This window comes from Odontesthes bonariensis, chromosome 23 (genome assembly GCF_027942865.1).
Source record: "Odontesthes bonariensis isolate fOdoBon6 chromosome 23, fOdoBon6.hap1, whole genome shotgun sequence".
Lineage (NCBI taxonomy): Eukaryota > Metazoa > Chordata > Actinopteri > Atheriniformes > Atherinopsidae > Odontesthes > Odontesthes bonariensis.
In genome coordinates this window covers 15520187-15538452 of record NC_134528.1, presented here as the reverse complement: position 1 = coordinate 15538452, position 18266 = coordinate 15520187, and the positions used below count along the sequence as shown (strand labels likewise).

Here is an 18266-nt window from a genome sequence, read left to right as displayed (position 1 = left end):
GGCTCCCTAAATTTGTTACCCGCTAAACTGATCTGAGATGTTTTTACAATGTGACACAACCGTGGGGATAATTCATACATCACGCGGCACAGCAGCATGATCCTGAGCGACGACGTCGACCTTCAGGTGAAGGAGCTCCCCAATCAACTTACCGCGGGGTGAGAAACGCTGCTTCACCTTGGTGTGTGTCCAATACGTGATCACAATCAGGGCCTTTATTTTTACAGCTCCGCGTGCGTTCACTGTGCACCTCAGATTTTCCCGTTCGCAGGGTATTCTGGCCTTAAACAAATCTTTACATCCTTACCCGTACAGCCGGTACCTCTAATTTTGCAAAGAGAGACGATAAGAGAGTCTCATTATAGCATCTGTCAAAATTATGATTTGCTGCTGCTTCCCGAGCAAACTGCTTGTTGCCTTGTTAAAAACAATACCTCAATTACAATAACCCCAGCGCCGTGCAAGCCGTTTACCAGTCTGAGACGATCCAAATGAAAGCCAATGCTTCTACAGCAAGTACTCCAGCATTTCATTCATCTTAAGATCATGACAGTGTTGCTACTTTAGCGCTCAGGCCACTACCACCTTAACTCACCAATAAAAGCCCCCTCATGCCATTGCAAGCAAATTGCAAGCAAATTTTCTTCTTTTGCGTCTCTGCAGCATGTTCATACTCACAGATAACGGCGCAGTCGAGCAGATGCTGGAAACTTGTGTCGAGGGATTTCATTTCAGAACAACAAATTGATCAGAAATTGGCAAGGGGATTGATAGAGAATCAGCCCCTTGAGCAAAACCGATAATGGGGTTTTGGGATAAGGAAAAACTTATCGACTCCCATCCCCTTGTGCAACAGTAAAGTGTGCAGGGGGAAAAAATAAAAATAAATGGCATTACAGTGTATGAAGATTGTTTATACAAACTTTTTAATTCTGTTTTGGTTTTTTTCCCCCCAAAAGGCCTTTGGGCTTATCACCCTCTAATATCAAATTAAAGACAATTTGCCACCTATCATCATATTCTATATCATCGTTGAAGCAGAAAGCTTTCACCTCAAAGTTCCTTTTCTTCTTGTTGCATTATTTAACGGCTAAAAAAAAAAAAAAGTGAAAATTAGACAAATCAAGCGGTTTTAAAGGGTGTACATTTGTTTCTTCTCTCCTCTTAACAAGTTGCATCCCAAAGACAAGAACCACAGCTCATGAGGGAGCTTGCCATTATTTCAAGAATTCGGAATTTTTCACATTTGTTAGCGTGAGCCTATAATCACCGAGTGGTGGGTAAACATTTATAATATTCAAAAGACCCTTTTTGTATTTCCTGTTTATTTCTTTTCTAACGCTGTGAATCTTGTGATGGTTAAGACGAATGTGTCGATACAATGGGAGATGAACTGAGTGAATGTCAAAGTTGTATATGCGGTGCTCAGTTTGTCAGGATGATGTTGATGTACGAAGTTTAAGCACCAGCTTCACTTTATTTGTGGTACTCACGAAAGGGAGACATTAAGTTAGAGCATGTCACGAAAAGATAAAACCAAGTAAGCACAAAATGCAACATTGTTAAAAAACTGAAACAAAAACATTTAGTTTAACATTAAATGTAGAAATTCCTCCTTGTGCCTGCTCCTCATTCACTTGCAGCCGCTGTCCACTGATGCAAAACCACTTAAAGCCAACTAATAGTAAAGAGCCCATCTATAGCTCAGTCAGCAGGGAAATCTAGCAGTTGGGCATGAGATTATATGCAAAACTAATTGGCCATTAAAAGCCAAAAACAGCTTCCAAAGTCAGTCACAGGACACTAATACGATTTTCCCTCTGAATCAAACACGTTCCACTTTAAGCCGTTTTCCTTCCCCAACCTCTTTCCTCTCCATGATGAATATCGACTACTTACAGAAGCCAGTCTAGGAGAGCTCATTGTCTGCCACCTTAATGCCAGACAACAGACGTCCAAGAAGCCTCGTCCAGATTAGGTTCAGTGAAAAACACTTACCCACACAATCTGAAGTCTGCCACTCCAGACACTGGCCATAGGGGAAGGAGATGACATATGCGGTGGAGTCCACGCAGCGCTGCGTGCTGCCACACCACATGCACTCCATGGCCTGGCTGGTACAGTTGGCACAGTTGGTGTGTAGCGAGCAAGGCTTCTTGCAAGATGTGCGGGTACTCTGATTGGGGTTTCCTGCACGAAACACAGAAAGAAAAAAACCTCAAAAAAAAGAAACTTTTCAAATGATAAACACTATTAGCTGGTGCGAGGTTGCACGTGTGTCTCACCAGTAGCTTTCTCACAGATGAGGCCATGGGCTGTGGCAGTGCATGGGTTGGCCCTCAGGCCCGACACCTGCGGCTTTTCCAGGTACGCGCAAAAACCAGAGTCACTGGGCTCACTGGGTAGCCAGCGCAAGCTGCTGTTGGTGAAGGGAGACATGTCTTCCCAACCCCAGTATGACACATTGATCTTCCTGAGACCAACCCAGGGAGACAGCCGCTGTGGGAACACAGCAAATGTCACAGAGTATTCAAATGTAAGATAAAAATGAATAAGTGTACTTCCCATTTTGTCATGTCACGGTATGTTATCAAAAAAAAATAAATGAATAAAGTTACATTTACACCAAGAAACCAAAGATCCCATTAAAAGTCTACTAAAAATAATTTCACAGATATGATTACTTATTTGCCTTCAGGATGCAACATTTAATATAATGGAATAAATGATGCGGAATGACACGTCGAGGGCTCTGTTTGGAGCAAACAACCGAGTTTAAACCAAGCAGACTGACAGCAAATTATATTCTCATGAATACAGAGGCATGACCAGACAAAAATTAAGAGTGGACTCCACCGTTTTCCATCACTGCAAGAGGAATACGTAGCTGTGAGGTAGAGGAAGGAGAGGATTTGTACAAGAAACAAAACCAAAGTTATTTACTATTACTTATCAAAATGAAGACAGAAAAAAAACTGAAGCAAAGCAGCTCGTTAAATTTAAACATGAACCTGCTCGAATGTTACAAACACGAGCATGTTCAGTCTACATTTATCTGTGCCTCTAATCTATGCTCTCCTTAAAACCTTTTACACTTATTTTCAGTTATATCTTTTGATTCTGGGACACGACATATTGTCAGTAGCTTTGCATTATTCACAGTTAATATGCATCTTGCACTGCCTATTACGCAGCCCCTCGGTTGAGCCTCTGCCTAAAACAGGCCTTATTTGGCTTTAGTGCTCTGTAAAACTCCACTTTTTGCTTATTAAGCACATTCCATAAGGCTGTTGTGGGGCACCACCCAGACTCTGAACAAAATCACTTTTAATCGGTCAAGTCGCATCACATTGTATAAAACAGGAAAAAGAAAATAAATGTCTAAAATCACCTCTGAATATGCCCTACATCGAGACAAATATTCTGACCCTAGGAAAAACGAGCAGACTAGACACAGCATGAGCCCTAAAATATCACTATGTGCTAATGATTGTGCCTGCAGACGGTGTCACGTGGTCGTGTTTGGCTATAGAAAGCAAACACGAGTGGGGAGCGCAGTCTCATTCATCAGGAGGGGTCCCTCAGAAAAAAACCCAACACGCATCCAGTTTTCTCATGCAGCCTAAATCAGAGCATTTTGATTTGGCAATAGTTTTTACCTTGTCTTGTAGCTGGAGTTTCTTGAGCTCCTCCAGTACAAAATCCACTTGTTTGGAGGTGGTGAGCGAGGCGATGTTTCCATTGAGGTTCTTGCAGTAATGCTGGGCGTTGTCATAGCTCTCCCGGCTGGAGTTGATCCTGAGGCAGGCGTCGCCCACCTGGCTCCAGCCCTCACTACATTGCTGAGCTGGAAGAGAGAAATGGAAAAGCCAAGATGATGGGAGCTGATAGGAAGCGTTGCAGCAGGGCTGGGCTGATGGTGGAAGCCCTCGCCCCACCACTATGTTTCTGGACAGACATCATCCAACCTTAGTTCTGCAGGAGAACCTACTGTGATATGACTTGTATTGTGAAGGAAATAATTAAATAGCTCTCTGAAGGTGTTAAGTTAAGTGCCGCTCAACAGGGTATTGTGCTCCTTTAGAAAAAAAAAAAAGAAAGCAAACAGGGAGCATAGCGAACATAACAAACCACAGAGGGAACTGAAGATTTAGGGCTTAGCGCGTGTCTGGTTGTCTCTGCTTTTGCGGGACCGTAATTGTCATCTACTGGCCTCAGACTGATGCTTGCTGTGTGTGTGTGTGATCAGTAACTCCCTTTCAGGCATGAGAAATCTACAAACACACACGCACAGATATTATTTGCTGCTCCCACTGCTCTCGCCTAAGGCAACAAAGCTTCACAAGCTGAAAATTACGGATAAAGTGACAGCACTTTTTCTACCGATTCAGCCAGCGTCAAAGGCTGGGTGGGATGTAGCTGGTGAGAGGTAAACTAAATGCACTGGCAGACCTGATAAACAACATCAAGGGGACAGTTTGAAAACAACATTTTTGCAAATACCCGGTGCAGTTTTCAGCCCGTATTATCACATATAATTATTCAAGTTGGTCGCATCACAAAAGCCAACTATGATAACAAAATTCAGGAAATATCTGTAATAATCCCTTTCGTTGCGAATGTCAGTGGATCTGTTCATTACAGTGATCGTAACAGTCTATGCGGCTGTTGTGTGTTACAAAGGACTCACTCTTCAGGGTCTACAAACTAGATCAAGAATAGGAGTATTCCCAACCGTAAATGGCTCACTCGCAGCGAAAAGCATAAAACTTTATTTACTTTCCTTGACCGGAACATTTAAACCCCCAGCCTGCATCTCCAACGTGTAAAAACCAAACCGAAAACATTCAATGAGATGTCCGTGTGCCCAAAAATGTAATTCATGGTCCATCGACCAGCTTACCGGGCAAAGCGTGGCACTGTGAGTGATTCTGGTCCCACTGACAGTTGAGATTCAGAGAGCAGCTCTTGCAGTTGGCAAGCTTGCTGCACACCTGCTCATTCCGCACTGGACACTGTGTGAAGTTCTTCACATTCTGCAACAGCAAGGAGAGGAGGTAAAGAGTGATAAAAGGGTCTAATTACGAGATAAAATCAACAAGTTCACATCAGGTTTGCAAATCGACAAATTTAAAAGCACAATCCTGCTTGTGCTATAATGCAATAGATCATCTACCAAGATGCGAGGATAGTATGTAATCTCAAATAAAGATAAAACCATAGCCTGGAGAATAACAATAAATATCTGCAAACCCTTATATGCACAACCCCGAAAATCCTGAGAAAAGAATGTGCTTCTTTGTGCATGTGCGAGTATTTTAAGGCGCTCAATGTGACACCAGAAGTGCTCTGCTGCCCCCTGCTGAAACACTCACAGAGGTACAGTTGCTGCAGGCAGAGATGCACTTCTTGTCGTCACACCACTGGCAGCCATTGGTGTTCGCTGTGCAGCTGGCACAGTCTGAGAATCTGTAGCACCACTCATCCACTGTGACTAACAAGACATAAAGAGAGAGAGAGAGAGAGAGAGAGAGAAAACAGTACAAGAATCAGTACGTAAGAGTTCAAAAAAACACTTTGTATGATTACAATTACAATTTCTGTAATGTCTAAAAATGATCAGGCGCATGTGACGAAACATCCAGAATATAAAAGCTATAGAAGCATTCAAAGAAAAGATTTGGACTGAAAGACTCGGACATTTGTCTGACCTGCTTTAGGAGGGCAGAATGAGGCACGAGTGAGGCTGCCATTAGCCATGCTGGGTTCCCAGGGGAGACAGCGACCTCTGCTCCAGACGCAGCGGACCCCCGGTCCAGCCTTTACGCACTCCTGCTCTGCCAAGAAGGCCTGGCAGCTGGGAGGTCGGTAAACGAGCACGTCATTGAGCAGCACGCTGGAGAATCCCCCAAAAATATACATGGACCTGACGATGAAAATCAAAGAAATAAATGAGAACAGAGTGTGAACAATAAGGAGCAACACAGAGAAACTCCTGACCGCTCTGTTATGGAAACGTTTAACTTTATTTTACTCAAAACTGCAAGCCACACGATGGATTTAGTTGAAACTAGAGATTTTTGTTACTCTATAATCATTGCAAAAAGTGCCTTCATGTGGCTTCTTTCAAACAAAAAAAAAAAAAAAAAAAGTTTTAATTTAGACTAAATGACCAAGTCAACAATGCAACAATCCAGAGGAAACTGTTGAATTGTCCGTCTGGTGTCGGGTGGAACTTGACTTCCACTTCACGTTTTTCGGCTTCTGAGCATTCTCACGTCAGGGGTGTAATTACTACAACAAACATGAATTAAAACCTCATTGAACACTGTCCAGCGTTGGTAGTGATGAAGGTGCCAGTACACTCACCCGTTGCTGACCACGGCAGAGTGCCCAAAGCGGTTGACATCCCTGTGCAGGTCCGGCTTCGGCAGGAATCTCCACTCATCACACGCTGAGGAGAAGGACAGGCCAAATGTACAAGAATATTTAGCTTGTTTATGCATTTTCATGTCACAAAGCAAGCAAAATCTAACTGCGTCAGCCCACAAGAAAAATGAATCCAGCACATGCAAAACTCTTGACTTTCTGAGTTGATAAAACAACGAGAGACCATGACTCAGCATCAACAGGAGTCCTTACCAATGTCATAGGCCAGAAAGTCAGCGGAGAAGCATTTGGCTCCATTGCTGAGCGATGTGTCATTGTGTGTGTTGCCCCCAAAGATGAGCAGAGTGCCGCTGAGTAGCACAGCTGAATGTAAGTACCGCGGAAAGCTGCTTTCTCTCAGAATGAACCTGGAACAAAAGGCATGACAAGTGTGTCGGAGACAGCTGGAACAAGATGAGGCGTAGCACAAAGTGCCACACGCGATCTGGAGGGCAGACTGAATGGTGAAAGCGGTGAATTGAAGTGCTTGCGCTGATTTACCATGTCCGCGTGTTGGCGTCGTATCGGTAGAGGTCATCGACGAGGCCGTACTTGTTGGCTGGCAGAGCTTTATAGCCACCGTGAACATAGATGCTGCCACTGGCACCGTCATATGTGCTGCTGTGGCCGTAACCTCCCAGGGGAATGGCGCCTTTAGTCTCAGGCACCAACCATGTGTTGGACTCTAACAAGAGAGAACACACACAGAACTACTAAACACAGAAAAATCTCCCTCAATCCGTGTGGAATCAAGAATACTTCCAGCCATCGTTATTTGGAGTTCCATCAGATCTTCACTCTTAAAACCTCATTCCAAATTCATATTCCAAAAACTCGATCTGAGATCAAATCTGCTGGGTTTCCATCCAGTGGAGAAGTGAATTCCAAGCAAGCATCGGAAAAAAACCATCTACTAGCTCGGAATGCATAAACTAAGATGCAGCGTCATCTGCACTATGGGTTAATAAACAGCATAGGAGTAGCTGTCAGATGTAAAGCCAGTTTGCTTTGATCGTATTTCAAAAGAAATGTGGAGGGATGTCTTTAAGATTTCTTTTTCACTGCGTTTATTCTTTCATGCAATCAAATATTGGCCGTGTCTGGCAGGACAAGGTATCCATTTATTGTACTTCAGTTAACGAAACTAAGCTCGTATTTATTCGTGCATGAGAAAAATTACACATTTTTAACACATAAAACAAACAATTGTCAGATGATATAGCCATGCTTGAGGTTCACAAGCTTTTCATTTTACTGGAAACCCAATGCTATAGAAAGCTGCTCAGAGATCACAAGATGTTACTCACTCAGATTGTACTCCTGGACGTTGCTGATGTAGCTATAGATGGGGGAGTAGCCAAAGATGACCAGCATGATAGTCTCGCCACTGTCCAGCAGGACACAGTGGGCCGTGTGTCCCTCCACAGCATAGATCTGAGCTTGGCCCGGTGAGCCAACAACAGGGTTCCTCCTTTGCCACGTGCGACTGGGCACGTTGAACGCCCACAGCTCGTCCGTCACGTTGGCCCAGCCAGCCTCCAGTTTCCCACCGAACATATAAATATCATCCTGAACAGAGGAAGGAGAAATTTGCTGTGGCGTATACCCAATACAGCCTTATTTAGACAAGCATGGAGAAAAGCAGACGCTTGCTGTGATAAAAGTAGTGCATAATCCATCAACTTAGTGTTGAGTTTAGAGAGCGACATACCACGAAGCTTCCTCAACTTCTAAAAGGATACAATATCAGATTTCCAGTCTTATAACACTTCTTTTTCTTTTTTTGATCCCAATGGAGGTTGTGTGAAAACAAACAAAAAAAAAAAACACCCTCAGATGCTTATTGTTATTCAGTGTTGACGTGTTCACACTGGAAATGAGCAATTTCCTCTTGAGAGGGAAAGCTTCCTGCTCTGTGAGAAAACATTGTTGCAAGTTGTAGTTACGGTTTTACTTTATTCCCTCTGTAGCCGGATGGGTTGAGCCGTGTCTGTGCGAGTGTTTCTCAGTGTGTGTGTGTGTGTGTGTGTGTGTGTGTGTGTGTGTGTGTGTGTGTGTGTGTGTGTGTGCGCGCATTTACCTGGTCGGCAGCAAGCGAGTGGCCGTATCTTGGCACAGGGCCACTACTGATGGGAACCGTGTTCCAAATGCCACTCTCCAGGTTGTAGCTGCGGAGCAAAGCACCAGAATGTCATAATTGAACTACATTCCCAACAAACATCATGTAATTGCACATAAGAGCAAATAAACAGAGCACACACTAAAGCACACGCTTGGTTTGTCCCTCTGTGACTTCACGTAAAAGTGATGTTTACTTCATGGTCTGCTGATTTCGTCAGAGCAAAAAAATGGTAGCAGCGTCTTTCATGCCAAAAGGTGGCATTTGAGTTTTTCCAGCCACAAATGATGCTTTTGTTAAGCTACGAGCTTTGCACAATGATGAGGACACACCGGTCGCAGAGTGTGCTACAACGCGACGGAACACCTGGTCACATCAACACTCATTTGTTATTTATTCAAGACGCTGTCGGAGGCATCGGGGATCAAAGCACCTGGCGCCGAGCAAACACTGAGCGGATGGAGAGAGCTGGCTCGGAAAGTCTGAGACACGACATGACTCAGCCCAGAACTCAGAATATCTTCAGAAATAGAAGCAAATGAACCAGTTTTGTAGAATATGAAATTCTTAACAAACGCCAAAAGTTTTACAAAAAGGTGTCCGCATAGTGGAATTGAGTTTGCAGATTTTAAGCTCACTTCAAAAGGCTTTCAGTGGGATTTAGGTCAGGACTCACTGTTGGACAGTTTAAAATGGTCTCGCTTTCCTTTTCCCACCATTCGTCAGTGCTGCTGAATGCGTCCTTCAGGTTGTTAAACTACTTAAAAAAACAAATGGCTTCGGCTCAAACTTTTCTGACACAGGCCACCACAGTTCATTTTTAAAAAAAAAAAAAAAAAAAAAAAGAAAAGAAGAAAAGAAAAGAAAGCCTTGGTAATCGTCTTATTCTATCATTTCTTTGATAGATTTGGTTTCAAATCTCTGTGGTCATCTTTTGATTTTGATTTAAAAAAATAAAAAAAAATAAAAATAAAAATCAGTACTTTGGTGAAAGTGACTTACTTAAGAATCATCTGGAATGAGCTGTAATTGAAGGTATATCCACCCACCACCCACATGACCTTTTCCTGCACCACGGCCTTGTGGGAAGCTCTGGCCAGTGAGGTACCAAAAGGCTTGACGCTGGGCAGGACCCAGAAGGACTCAGTTGAAGGTACGGTAAGCGAGCAATCTGGGCCTGCAGGGACAAACAGGACAGGAAGCAAAGACGATATAGCTGGATATACTCAAAAGGTTAAATTCCAACAACGCAATGTAACAAACCATTCTCCGTACAAGATCTCAGAGAACTACGGCCACCTGATGCTTCATTTTCCTTACAAATATAATTTTTCCTCACAGTGACTCAGAACAGCAAACGTGCCTCTTTTAAACCAACACACTGAAACATAAGCACTGGTTGCTCCTTAAGAGAGATAACAGACAAAGAGGTATGAGCATGTTAGGTTGTGTGAATGGAGGCTATGCTGAAAAAGGGCATTTCTCTGCCGATGATTCTGTCAAGTTTCATCATGCAAAGGTATTTGCTTTCCTACAACTGGAGCCACATTATAAGGAGGTGTCTTACAGCTCGGCAAAATGTTACCATTCAAGTGTAATAGTGTGATATAACACAGCTGTTCGTGCTTGTTTGGTAACGCATCTTCCTGTATAATCACCCCTGCAGACACAAGAGGAAGTGGCGCAACTTTATGACTAGTCACTGCTGAAGCAAGCTCCAAACAATGAATCAGCGGTTTGAGACGTTGTGTGTTGTAAGCTTCAGGATACTCACTTGATCTTCTTGAATGACCTAAAAGATCTGGAAAAAGCTCACTCCTACCTTGCCAGCTCTCGTTGCAGACACACAGCTTTTCCCCGGTGAGGTCGCAGTAGCCATGGTCGGGGCTCCCACAGTTGTTCCTGCAGTAGGGGATGTCACAGGCCTCGCCCTTCCAGTACTTGTCACATTCACAGTAGACCCTGCTGGCAGCCGAGTTCCCCGGGGTGCACTTCCCATGGCCGGAGCAGTTATTGGGGCAAGAGTTGATCCTGGATAGAAATGCAGTTTGCTTATAGCAAATGTGAGCTGGATATGAACTTTGGTAGTACATGAAAAACGGCTCGGCGGGTCATTACTTGGGTTGAATCAAGCAATCAACGGCTGCTGCCGATACAGAATTCAGCCAGCCAGAAAAATAACTCATATCAGTCTTTTTGCTACAAAAACCAGAAAAAAACAACACAGAAAAAGAAACTCCTTGTAGCCTAATAATAAGTTGGAATAAAAGTAAACTTAACAGTAAAACACTGGCGGACATGTATGTAGGAGCTGGTTTCCTGCCATGATATGAGACATGAAAAAAAAAAAATCATCTTGTGTTGCGTTTTTACGTTTCACCTGAGATACTCACGAGTAGAATATTTCAAATCCTGTCAGGTTGTAGGCAGCATCGCTGAAAAAGTGTAGTAGTGCATAGCCCGAAGTCGTCTCAACCTCAGGAACCGTCTCGTTGCCTCGTACCTCTGGCACAATGAGGCCGCTGTGGAAATGTGCAGAATATGCGTTGACGTCGCTGCCTCGAAACTGACACACAGTCTTAAGTTGCCATAACAAACCCAGAGCCTTTTATGAAGTCAGAGTGTCTAGACGCCGCAATAAATGACAAATGCAATTTACAAAAATCTTGTTAAGCTCACGTTTTTAAACATACAGTCAGAGCTACAGAACACACGAGTCAGTATCTGCTCTGACAGACACGTGATAAGGAATCAACTGGTCCTTACACTGGTCAACACATAACGTGGTACGCCATGTCGCTATCAGATAAAATAAGCCAAAATGTGAGTGTAGAACCACCTTGAGCAACAATAACTTGCAGCAATCATATTCTGTATGTCGTCACTCTCACAACATTGCAGAATATTGGTCATCTCTTCTTTACAGCGGTCTTTTGAGGTTTGTTGGCATTAGTACATGCACAGCTCTCTTAAGGTTCCACCTCAGCCTTTCAATCAAGTTGATGTGTGGACTTGACTTCAGCTTTGGGAAAAAACCTTGATTCTTTTCTTATTTTCTCGGATATTCTGTTGCAGATTTGCTGCCGTGTTTGAGATCATTGTCCTGCTGCATGACCCACTTTGGGTCAAGCTTTAGCTGTCAGACCGGTGGCCTCACATTTGACTCTAAAATGCTTTGGTATTCAAAATACTTTGTGGTCAACCAACTGTAAGATGCAAAGGTCCTGTGGCTGCAAAACAAGCACAAGTCATCACCCCTCTACCACCATGATTGACAGATGGTGTGGGGTGTTTGTGCTTAACTCAGGCTGGTAGAGTCTGAGATGGAGCTCTTTGGTTTTTCGCAGTTTCTCTCAACATTGCACAGTCTGACTTTTGGGTGAACTTAATGGGACATCCACTCCTGGCGAGACTGGTAACTGTCCTGAATATTTGCCACTTGTGAATAATCTCACAGACTCCAAATGGTCTGGAAATGCCTTTGTAAACCCCACCTGCCACTGCTGCCATCTTTCGTCCTTAGCATTAACACACACACAAGCAGTAAGGGTGGACACAAACTGCTTCTGTATCTTGGATTTTGATATTTTAAAAATATTCAATGACTGTCCTAACAGACAGTGGCTTTAGATTTGCATTACCACCAACACATGTACCCACTTATGGTATAACAACAAAAGCCAGTCTCTCAGTTTCTTACCTGAAAACAGCAACCAGGGGAGCATACACCGAGTCTCCGTCGTAGATGTACATGTGGTCCCAACTACATTCTGTGGCAAAGTGGTTGAATCGTAACCGAAGAACCGCATTTGGGCTGAAGAACAAACATGGATGAACATTTGACCATATAAACTCTCAGACTGATCAGATCCTCAGATTGCTGACCAGCAGAACGCAACAACATAGTAACTAAGTTATGCAAGTTATGTATGTTTCCATCTCGTTGTGGCCTTAAAATATCATTTTACCAAAATGTGAAAAGACCTGGAAGTGACAGGCTGCCCTTTGTTAATTACCACTCTGGCTGGAAAAAAAAAAAAAACTTTTCAAACAAGTCTTTACGCTTGGAGGTGTTGGTTGCCACGGCAACTGAAAGCATCTACACATAAGAGGATTCTTGATGTGTCTGATGATGCTTATTAAAGTGAAATACTGAGCCTTCAAAGTGCCAGACCCTGCTTTACAACGCACGGTTTAAGCTGCACTGCGTAAGCGGGCCCTCTTGAACACAGATGATTATCAGCTTGATTTAATGACATTACTCAGTTACCACTAGATAACTACATTTGGCTGTGAATGCTCGGCTTCGGCAGAACTAAGAATCATCATTAGTACTTACTAGCCCTCAATGAGCCAGGTGCACTTTGTCTTGTACTTGTAATTGATGGGACCGTCGGTGAGGTATCCTGAGGGTTCTGTCAACCTGAAAGACGGAAACAAAAAGAGTAATTTAATTGGCCGTTCGTGGGCTGGTACATAAACACAAGTGACGAATAAAAAAAAACTCCTCGACCCCCTACAGTGAGGGGATCTGCTGACTGTTATGATAAGGAGGAGGGGGAGGGGTTTGTTGTCTAGATTTAGATCTATTTGCTTCCTTTGAAGCAATAGTCGCCGCAAGTCAATGCAAGATGTGAATGATCCCTTTTTATGCTGGGACTGCTCTCTGTTCTAGGCCCGCAGAAGCTGACCTCAACGCTTAGCTTAGCTTGTCCTTTTATGTCTTGCCCATCTTTATGTACTGTGTGCAAGATCACCAAGTGACAATCACCAGAAATTCAATGTCATCTGCAAATTATCGAACACTACTTCGACTGTCAGACTGTCATATGGCATCAATTTCTATTAGTAAAGCATGAGGTTGAGTGATGCTAAGAGCATTCAAACCATAAAATGAAAAAGAGACGAGAGCCGTGCCGTTGTTCCGAACAGCATTATGAGCGTGAAGTCGTAAAAACTTTTATTAGACTGCTCGGTGAAATCGCTTTATAACTTGACCAAACAATTTTCGAGTGCATTCAAGTAAACAAAGAATAACTTGTTTGTAAAAAACGTGCCAAAAAAAAAAAAAAAAAAAAAAACAGCCAATGAATTTAAGATTAGACCAATGCACACAAAAGATTTGACCTCCTGAAAAAGGTTCCTCCACTCACTAAAAAGTATTCTTCACACGAAAGACTCCAGCAGAGTGTTAGAAAGATAAATGGCTTTTCAACAGACATCCCATCATATCACAACAATCGGAGCTAAACGATTCCCACCCAGACGTAAGAATGTTTTGGTGACACTGAGATGCATTTAACTCGTTTGCAACACATTTTTCCTTGTTAAAATTAACTTTGGTGTCAAAGCGGAGTGACTCAGTGAAATGTATACAAATCTGTACCCGTAAGACTTGACAACAGTCAACTGTTTTGGGAACATTGCAAATACGCGCTAGGTCCCTTAGAGGTGGTCTGAGAAACACAGGAAGTGACCTGTGCTCACTTTGTGTCCCTCAGTGTTCATCATTAAGATGAATAATGTGACATAAAACTGCATTCATGTCAGAGGATTGAATAGGATAAGGGATTAAAGAGGGCTGTAATTGCATAACTGTGCAACAGCAAAAAATGGGATTTTAAGAAAATGATACATCGGGTTGTTCTCTGATTCAAGCATCGTTACCCTTTCCACTAACTGCTTTAGTTGAGCGGCGACACGTCAGGGATGTACAGACACCCAGGAAAAAAATTAATTTTTCATGTGGCACATTGGCCTTCACAGAGAAACACTACCCTGTTCAGGAGTCTGTGTGTTCTACCTTACTATGAGACACCTTCTCCAGGTAATTATTTAATCAAGATAGAATTTACACCCAGCTATGTACACATTTCCACTCCAGAGATGTTTGTGTATCATTTCTCAGAGCAGTTCAGCCGTTTGCCTCTTGATACCAACAACAAGCCTTATGGCAACCACCGAACACCAAACCTCAGACACATATGAAGCTTTGGGAATTACTGTGATTGCGGTAATTCTGTGCCACAAAGTGCTGCTCAGGTGCACTGAAAGGACGTTATAAGCTCCCGTCAAGATGGACACCGTTACGATGCGACTTGAAGCGATTTACCAATTTCGCCTTTGCATCCCCGCCTTTTCAATTAGTGCTTCGCTCAGGGGCGTCAACTCACCGTTACTGTGTTGTCATGGTGTGTGCCTCGGCTGATTGACATTTGTTCCCCCTTTTGAGGAATAAGCCATTAAACTCTGTTAACAGGGGTTGAAGCATTTATGTAAAATCAAGAGGATTACAGATAATTCCACAAAGCTACAGTGGGCTTTCTCTTTCCACAAAAGTGCACTCAATTTATTTTTTTAGGGATTTTATCTAGAATTTTTGCAAATGGACCATAAGTCAATACGCCGGAGCAGTGTGGTGCAATTTGCCTGGAATAAAAGCTCATGCGCAAACTAGAAAGGAATACAGCAATGGCTCTCATTGACTGACCACTTTCTCCTCTTGTGTGGAAGACACCGTCACACTAAAGCTAAATCTGATCAAGAGAATAACCATCCTACATGAAGCAATCCTTGTAAACTTCTACAGTAAAGACATTCAAGGTCTGCTGTAGCTCAAGAGGTGTCTTTCAGTTGGATGGTGGCTGGATTATTCCCCAGCTCACATGTCAAAGTGTCTGTAGACAAAACACTGAACCCTCACATTGCCAACTAACGTGTTCCTCACTGGTAAGTATCTCCAGATGGAAGCATCTGCCAAATGAGTGTCATGCAATGACACCGATTCATCCACCAAAACACTTTTCTTCTGTCTTTGTAAGACTGTTTAAAAGCATGATATATACTGTAGAAATGTGCAAAACTGCACCTCAGATGTCCTTAATATTACTGCCTGTTCTCAAAGGTCTGATGTAAACAGTCTGAACAGGTGTGGTGAACAGACACAACCTTGCAAAGATAGAATAAACAAAATAGATCTGTGTGCATTAAACTGTAACTCATCAACACGCACAGTAAATATATTAAGATTATGAAAACTATTCTTCAAAAAAGCCAACACTAGCTGGCGGCAGCTTATGAACCGCATCCACTTGATGCTTCTTTTTTCACAAAGGCTATGTCCTTATCTGGATCTCTTGGAGTTTCGGACTGTCCAAGTCCAGATGTCACAATTTATCTGGCATTTTAAAGATCAAACGATTAGCTAAAAGAAATTATCACAAGGTTGCTATGGAAATTACATATCACACTGGTTTTCAATCTGTAAATGTATGCTCACAAGTATTCACAAATTCATCAAAGAAATCAATTATCAAGATGTACAACAGCTGCGTTAACTGAATGTCACTCATCTTTACTGGCCCTTCTGTTGAATGGTGAACAGCAGTACTGTGTGCTAACCCGCTTTGATTGGTTCAGATCATTGGTGTGACATTATCAAGACCGAGGGAGGAGAGGCGCTCACATTAAACAGCGGATCGGATGATTCAGGCCACTTACTTGAACCTTCCCTGGCAGTGCTGGCACAGATCTCCAACCCAGCCTCGGTCACAGACGCAGGACCCGTTGATGCATTTCCCCGAGAGACAGTTCTTGTCACACGGCTTCGCCGGGGAGGCGTGAGTGTACAGTAGAAAGTAAAACAACACGTAGACCACCAAGTATTTGTTGATTCCCCGAGGGTCACTGTGGGCGGTTGATTTAGCTCCGAAAATAAAGAGTTTAGTCTCACATTTCCCCCCAGGATCCATCGTTTTGTCGTGTTGTTGTTTGTTTGTTGCCTTTTCTCCTGCTCACCAAACCGAGAAGACCGGGGCCTCGAGGTCTACTTTCGGAGAAAGCCTCGGTTACTCAGGATGTTTCAATTATAACAAAGAAGTCCTGCATATTCGCCAAGTATTGGTCATACTCTGGTTAAGGCTTAGCTAAGCCTGCGTACGAAGCTTTGAAGAAGAAAATATGGCTAAAAAAAAAAACGATACAATGTTAGCTTAAGTGTTTACAAAAGCTGCTCGGTTAACCGCATGCATAGATTTGGAGTGGGAGGAATTCCCTTCACCCTACCTCTTGTTGGAAGAACCTTCCTAAAAAAACGGGCATCGATTAAAGCTTCTTGAACAGCAAACTAGTCACTAGAGAACGCACAATTTGTTAGCAAATGTAGCTTATTTGCAGTTTGGCCTCTGCTGGGTACATTACTGCATTGATTCGAGACCATTCTCCCACAAATGCCATTTCAGCAGCCATTTTAATGCGTTAACAATCCTTCATACTGAAACTGGGATGAACACTTGAACAGGCGAAGGTCCTTTTCCACAAGCTGCTATGATTTAACCGGATCTTATCCACACACGAACAAAGAGGCTGTGGCGTTTTCGGCCACGGACCCAGAGAGCAGGCTGCCGCAGTCAACATGGATGTGGTGTGAAGTGGGAACTGGAGGGCTATTCCTGCCGACTGGGGGGTATTGAGCGAACACTTTCAACTGTTGTTGGTCAAAACGGTCTTTCTCCACAGCGATTTAAGCATCTTCAGATGTAGACTTCATTGGCGGCAGTGTGTGTTGTTGACTCCTTACAACTCAAGTGGGAAAAAAGAAAACATTTCAGTTTCCGACAAAACATGTACACAACAAGCTGCGATGGAATTGCTAGCGCAGCGACACTAGTCAGTACCTCAGGTTGGTGAAAACTAAATACAGCCTGCGCATGCGTACTGGAAATGGCTCCCACTTAAAGGGACAGTATCAAAAACCCGCCAAATTAGTCAATGCGGCACTTAACAGATTAAGGTTTTTGCTTTTTTTGAAGTCAAGGACTTAAAAATGCATTTCAAACACTGAGACAGATTGGCAACATGTTCTCCCTACATCCCTTTGGTATTAATACAGCTGTTTTAAAATGTAATTGATTTCACAAGTAGTTACTTTGGTCATTTTGTGAAAATTACACCTTCTTTTCTATGGAAGTTTTTCTGTGCCATCAGAGTTTGAATACGAATTTCTAATATTGAATTTTTACAGCATCAAAATCAGACTTTGAATTTGAAAAACCAAGAGTGTAAAAAAGAAAAGAAAAATTCTAAAAACAAAAATCAGTATAAAAAAATTCAACATCTAAAAAAAAATTCAACATTAAAAATTCAGTGAAAAAAATTCAACTTCAAAAAATTCAGTGGAAAAAGAACCAGACTCAACGTCCGGGTAAACAGGGAGAAGCAATCAATCCCTGTCTCAATTCATCCAACGGCAGCCAATCAAGTTACGCTCCACTGGACAGATCAGCCATGTCCACCAACTCGGGTGATGGTGCTTCGGTGAGTGAGTTTACTTTATTTGCCATTTGTGTTAGTAAAAATGAGTAATAGATATTACTAAACTCATGCTTAGGGGTGTACCTGGAAGCATCATACGTATTCTGGTTTACTGGTATGCTAATCAACATATGCAGGTGAAATGGGGAAACAGTCTATCTACTCATTTCTGTGTAGGCAATGGAGTTAGACAAGGGGGACTTCTATCTCCAGCCCTCTCCAACCTATACATGGACAACCTCTCCAAACAATTGGGGAGGTGTAAAGGCGGTAGCATGGTTGCCGCGTCTGTCACGGCGGTGGTGGACCGTGACGTCAAAATGACGTTTCAGGCCTGGCGCTTCCCTTGAAAAGACGGCGCAGCGCGTTGTCGTGCACCAGTCGATTTTTGTAACTTGGCGGCGCC

General features: G+C 43.0%; 1 protein-coding gene across 1 annotated transcript in view; it reads right to left on the bottom strand.

The window, feature by feature from the left end:
• Window positions 1-17228, bottom strand: part of atrnl1b (attractin-like 1b) — a 62641-nt gene extending 45413 nt beyond the window's left edge. The window contains exons 1-17 of the mRNA XM_075456835.1: window positions 16049-17228; window positions 12888-12971; window positions 12249-12362; window positions 10942-11070; window positions 10371-10579; window positions 9551-9725; window positions 8510-8597; window positions 7737-7998; window positions 6931-7114; window positions 6643-6797; window positions 6370-6454; window positions 5712-5926; window positions 5376-5494; window positions 4904-5036; window positions 3660-3847; window positions 2286-2499; window positions 1999-2190 (exon numbers count right to left, since the gene is read on the bottom strand). Of these exons, the coding sequence (XP_075312950.1) occupies window positions 1999-2190; window positions 2286-2499; window positions 3660-3847; window positions 4904-5036; window positions 5376-5494; window positions 5712-5926; window positions 6370-6454; window positions 6643-6797; window positions 6931-7114; window positions 7737-7998; window positions 8510-8597; window positions 9551-9725; window positions 10371-10579; window positions 10942-11070; window positions 12249-12362; window positions 12888-12971; window positions 16049-16299 (2797 nt within the window). The 5' untranslated portion in view covers window positions 16300-17228. The remainder of the gene's footprint in view (window positions 1-1998; window positions 2191-2285; window positions 2500-3659; window positions 3848-4903; window positions 5037-5375; window positions 5495-5711; window positions 5927-6369; window positions 6455-6642; window positions 6798-6930; window positions 7115-7736; window positions 7999-8509; window positions 8598-9550; window positions 9726-10370; window positions 10580-10941; window positions 11071-12248; window positions 12363-12887; window positions 12972-16048) is intronic.
• Between the last annotated feature and the right edge of the window lie 1038 nt (window positions 17229-18266).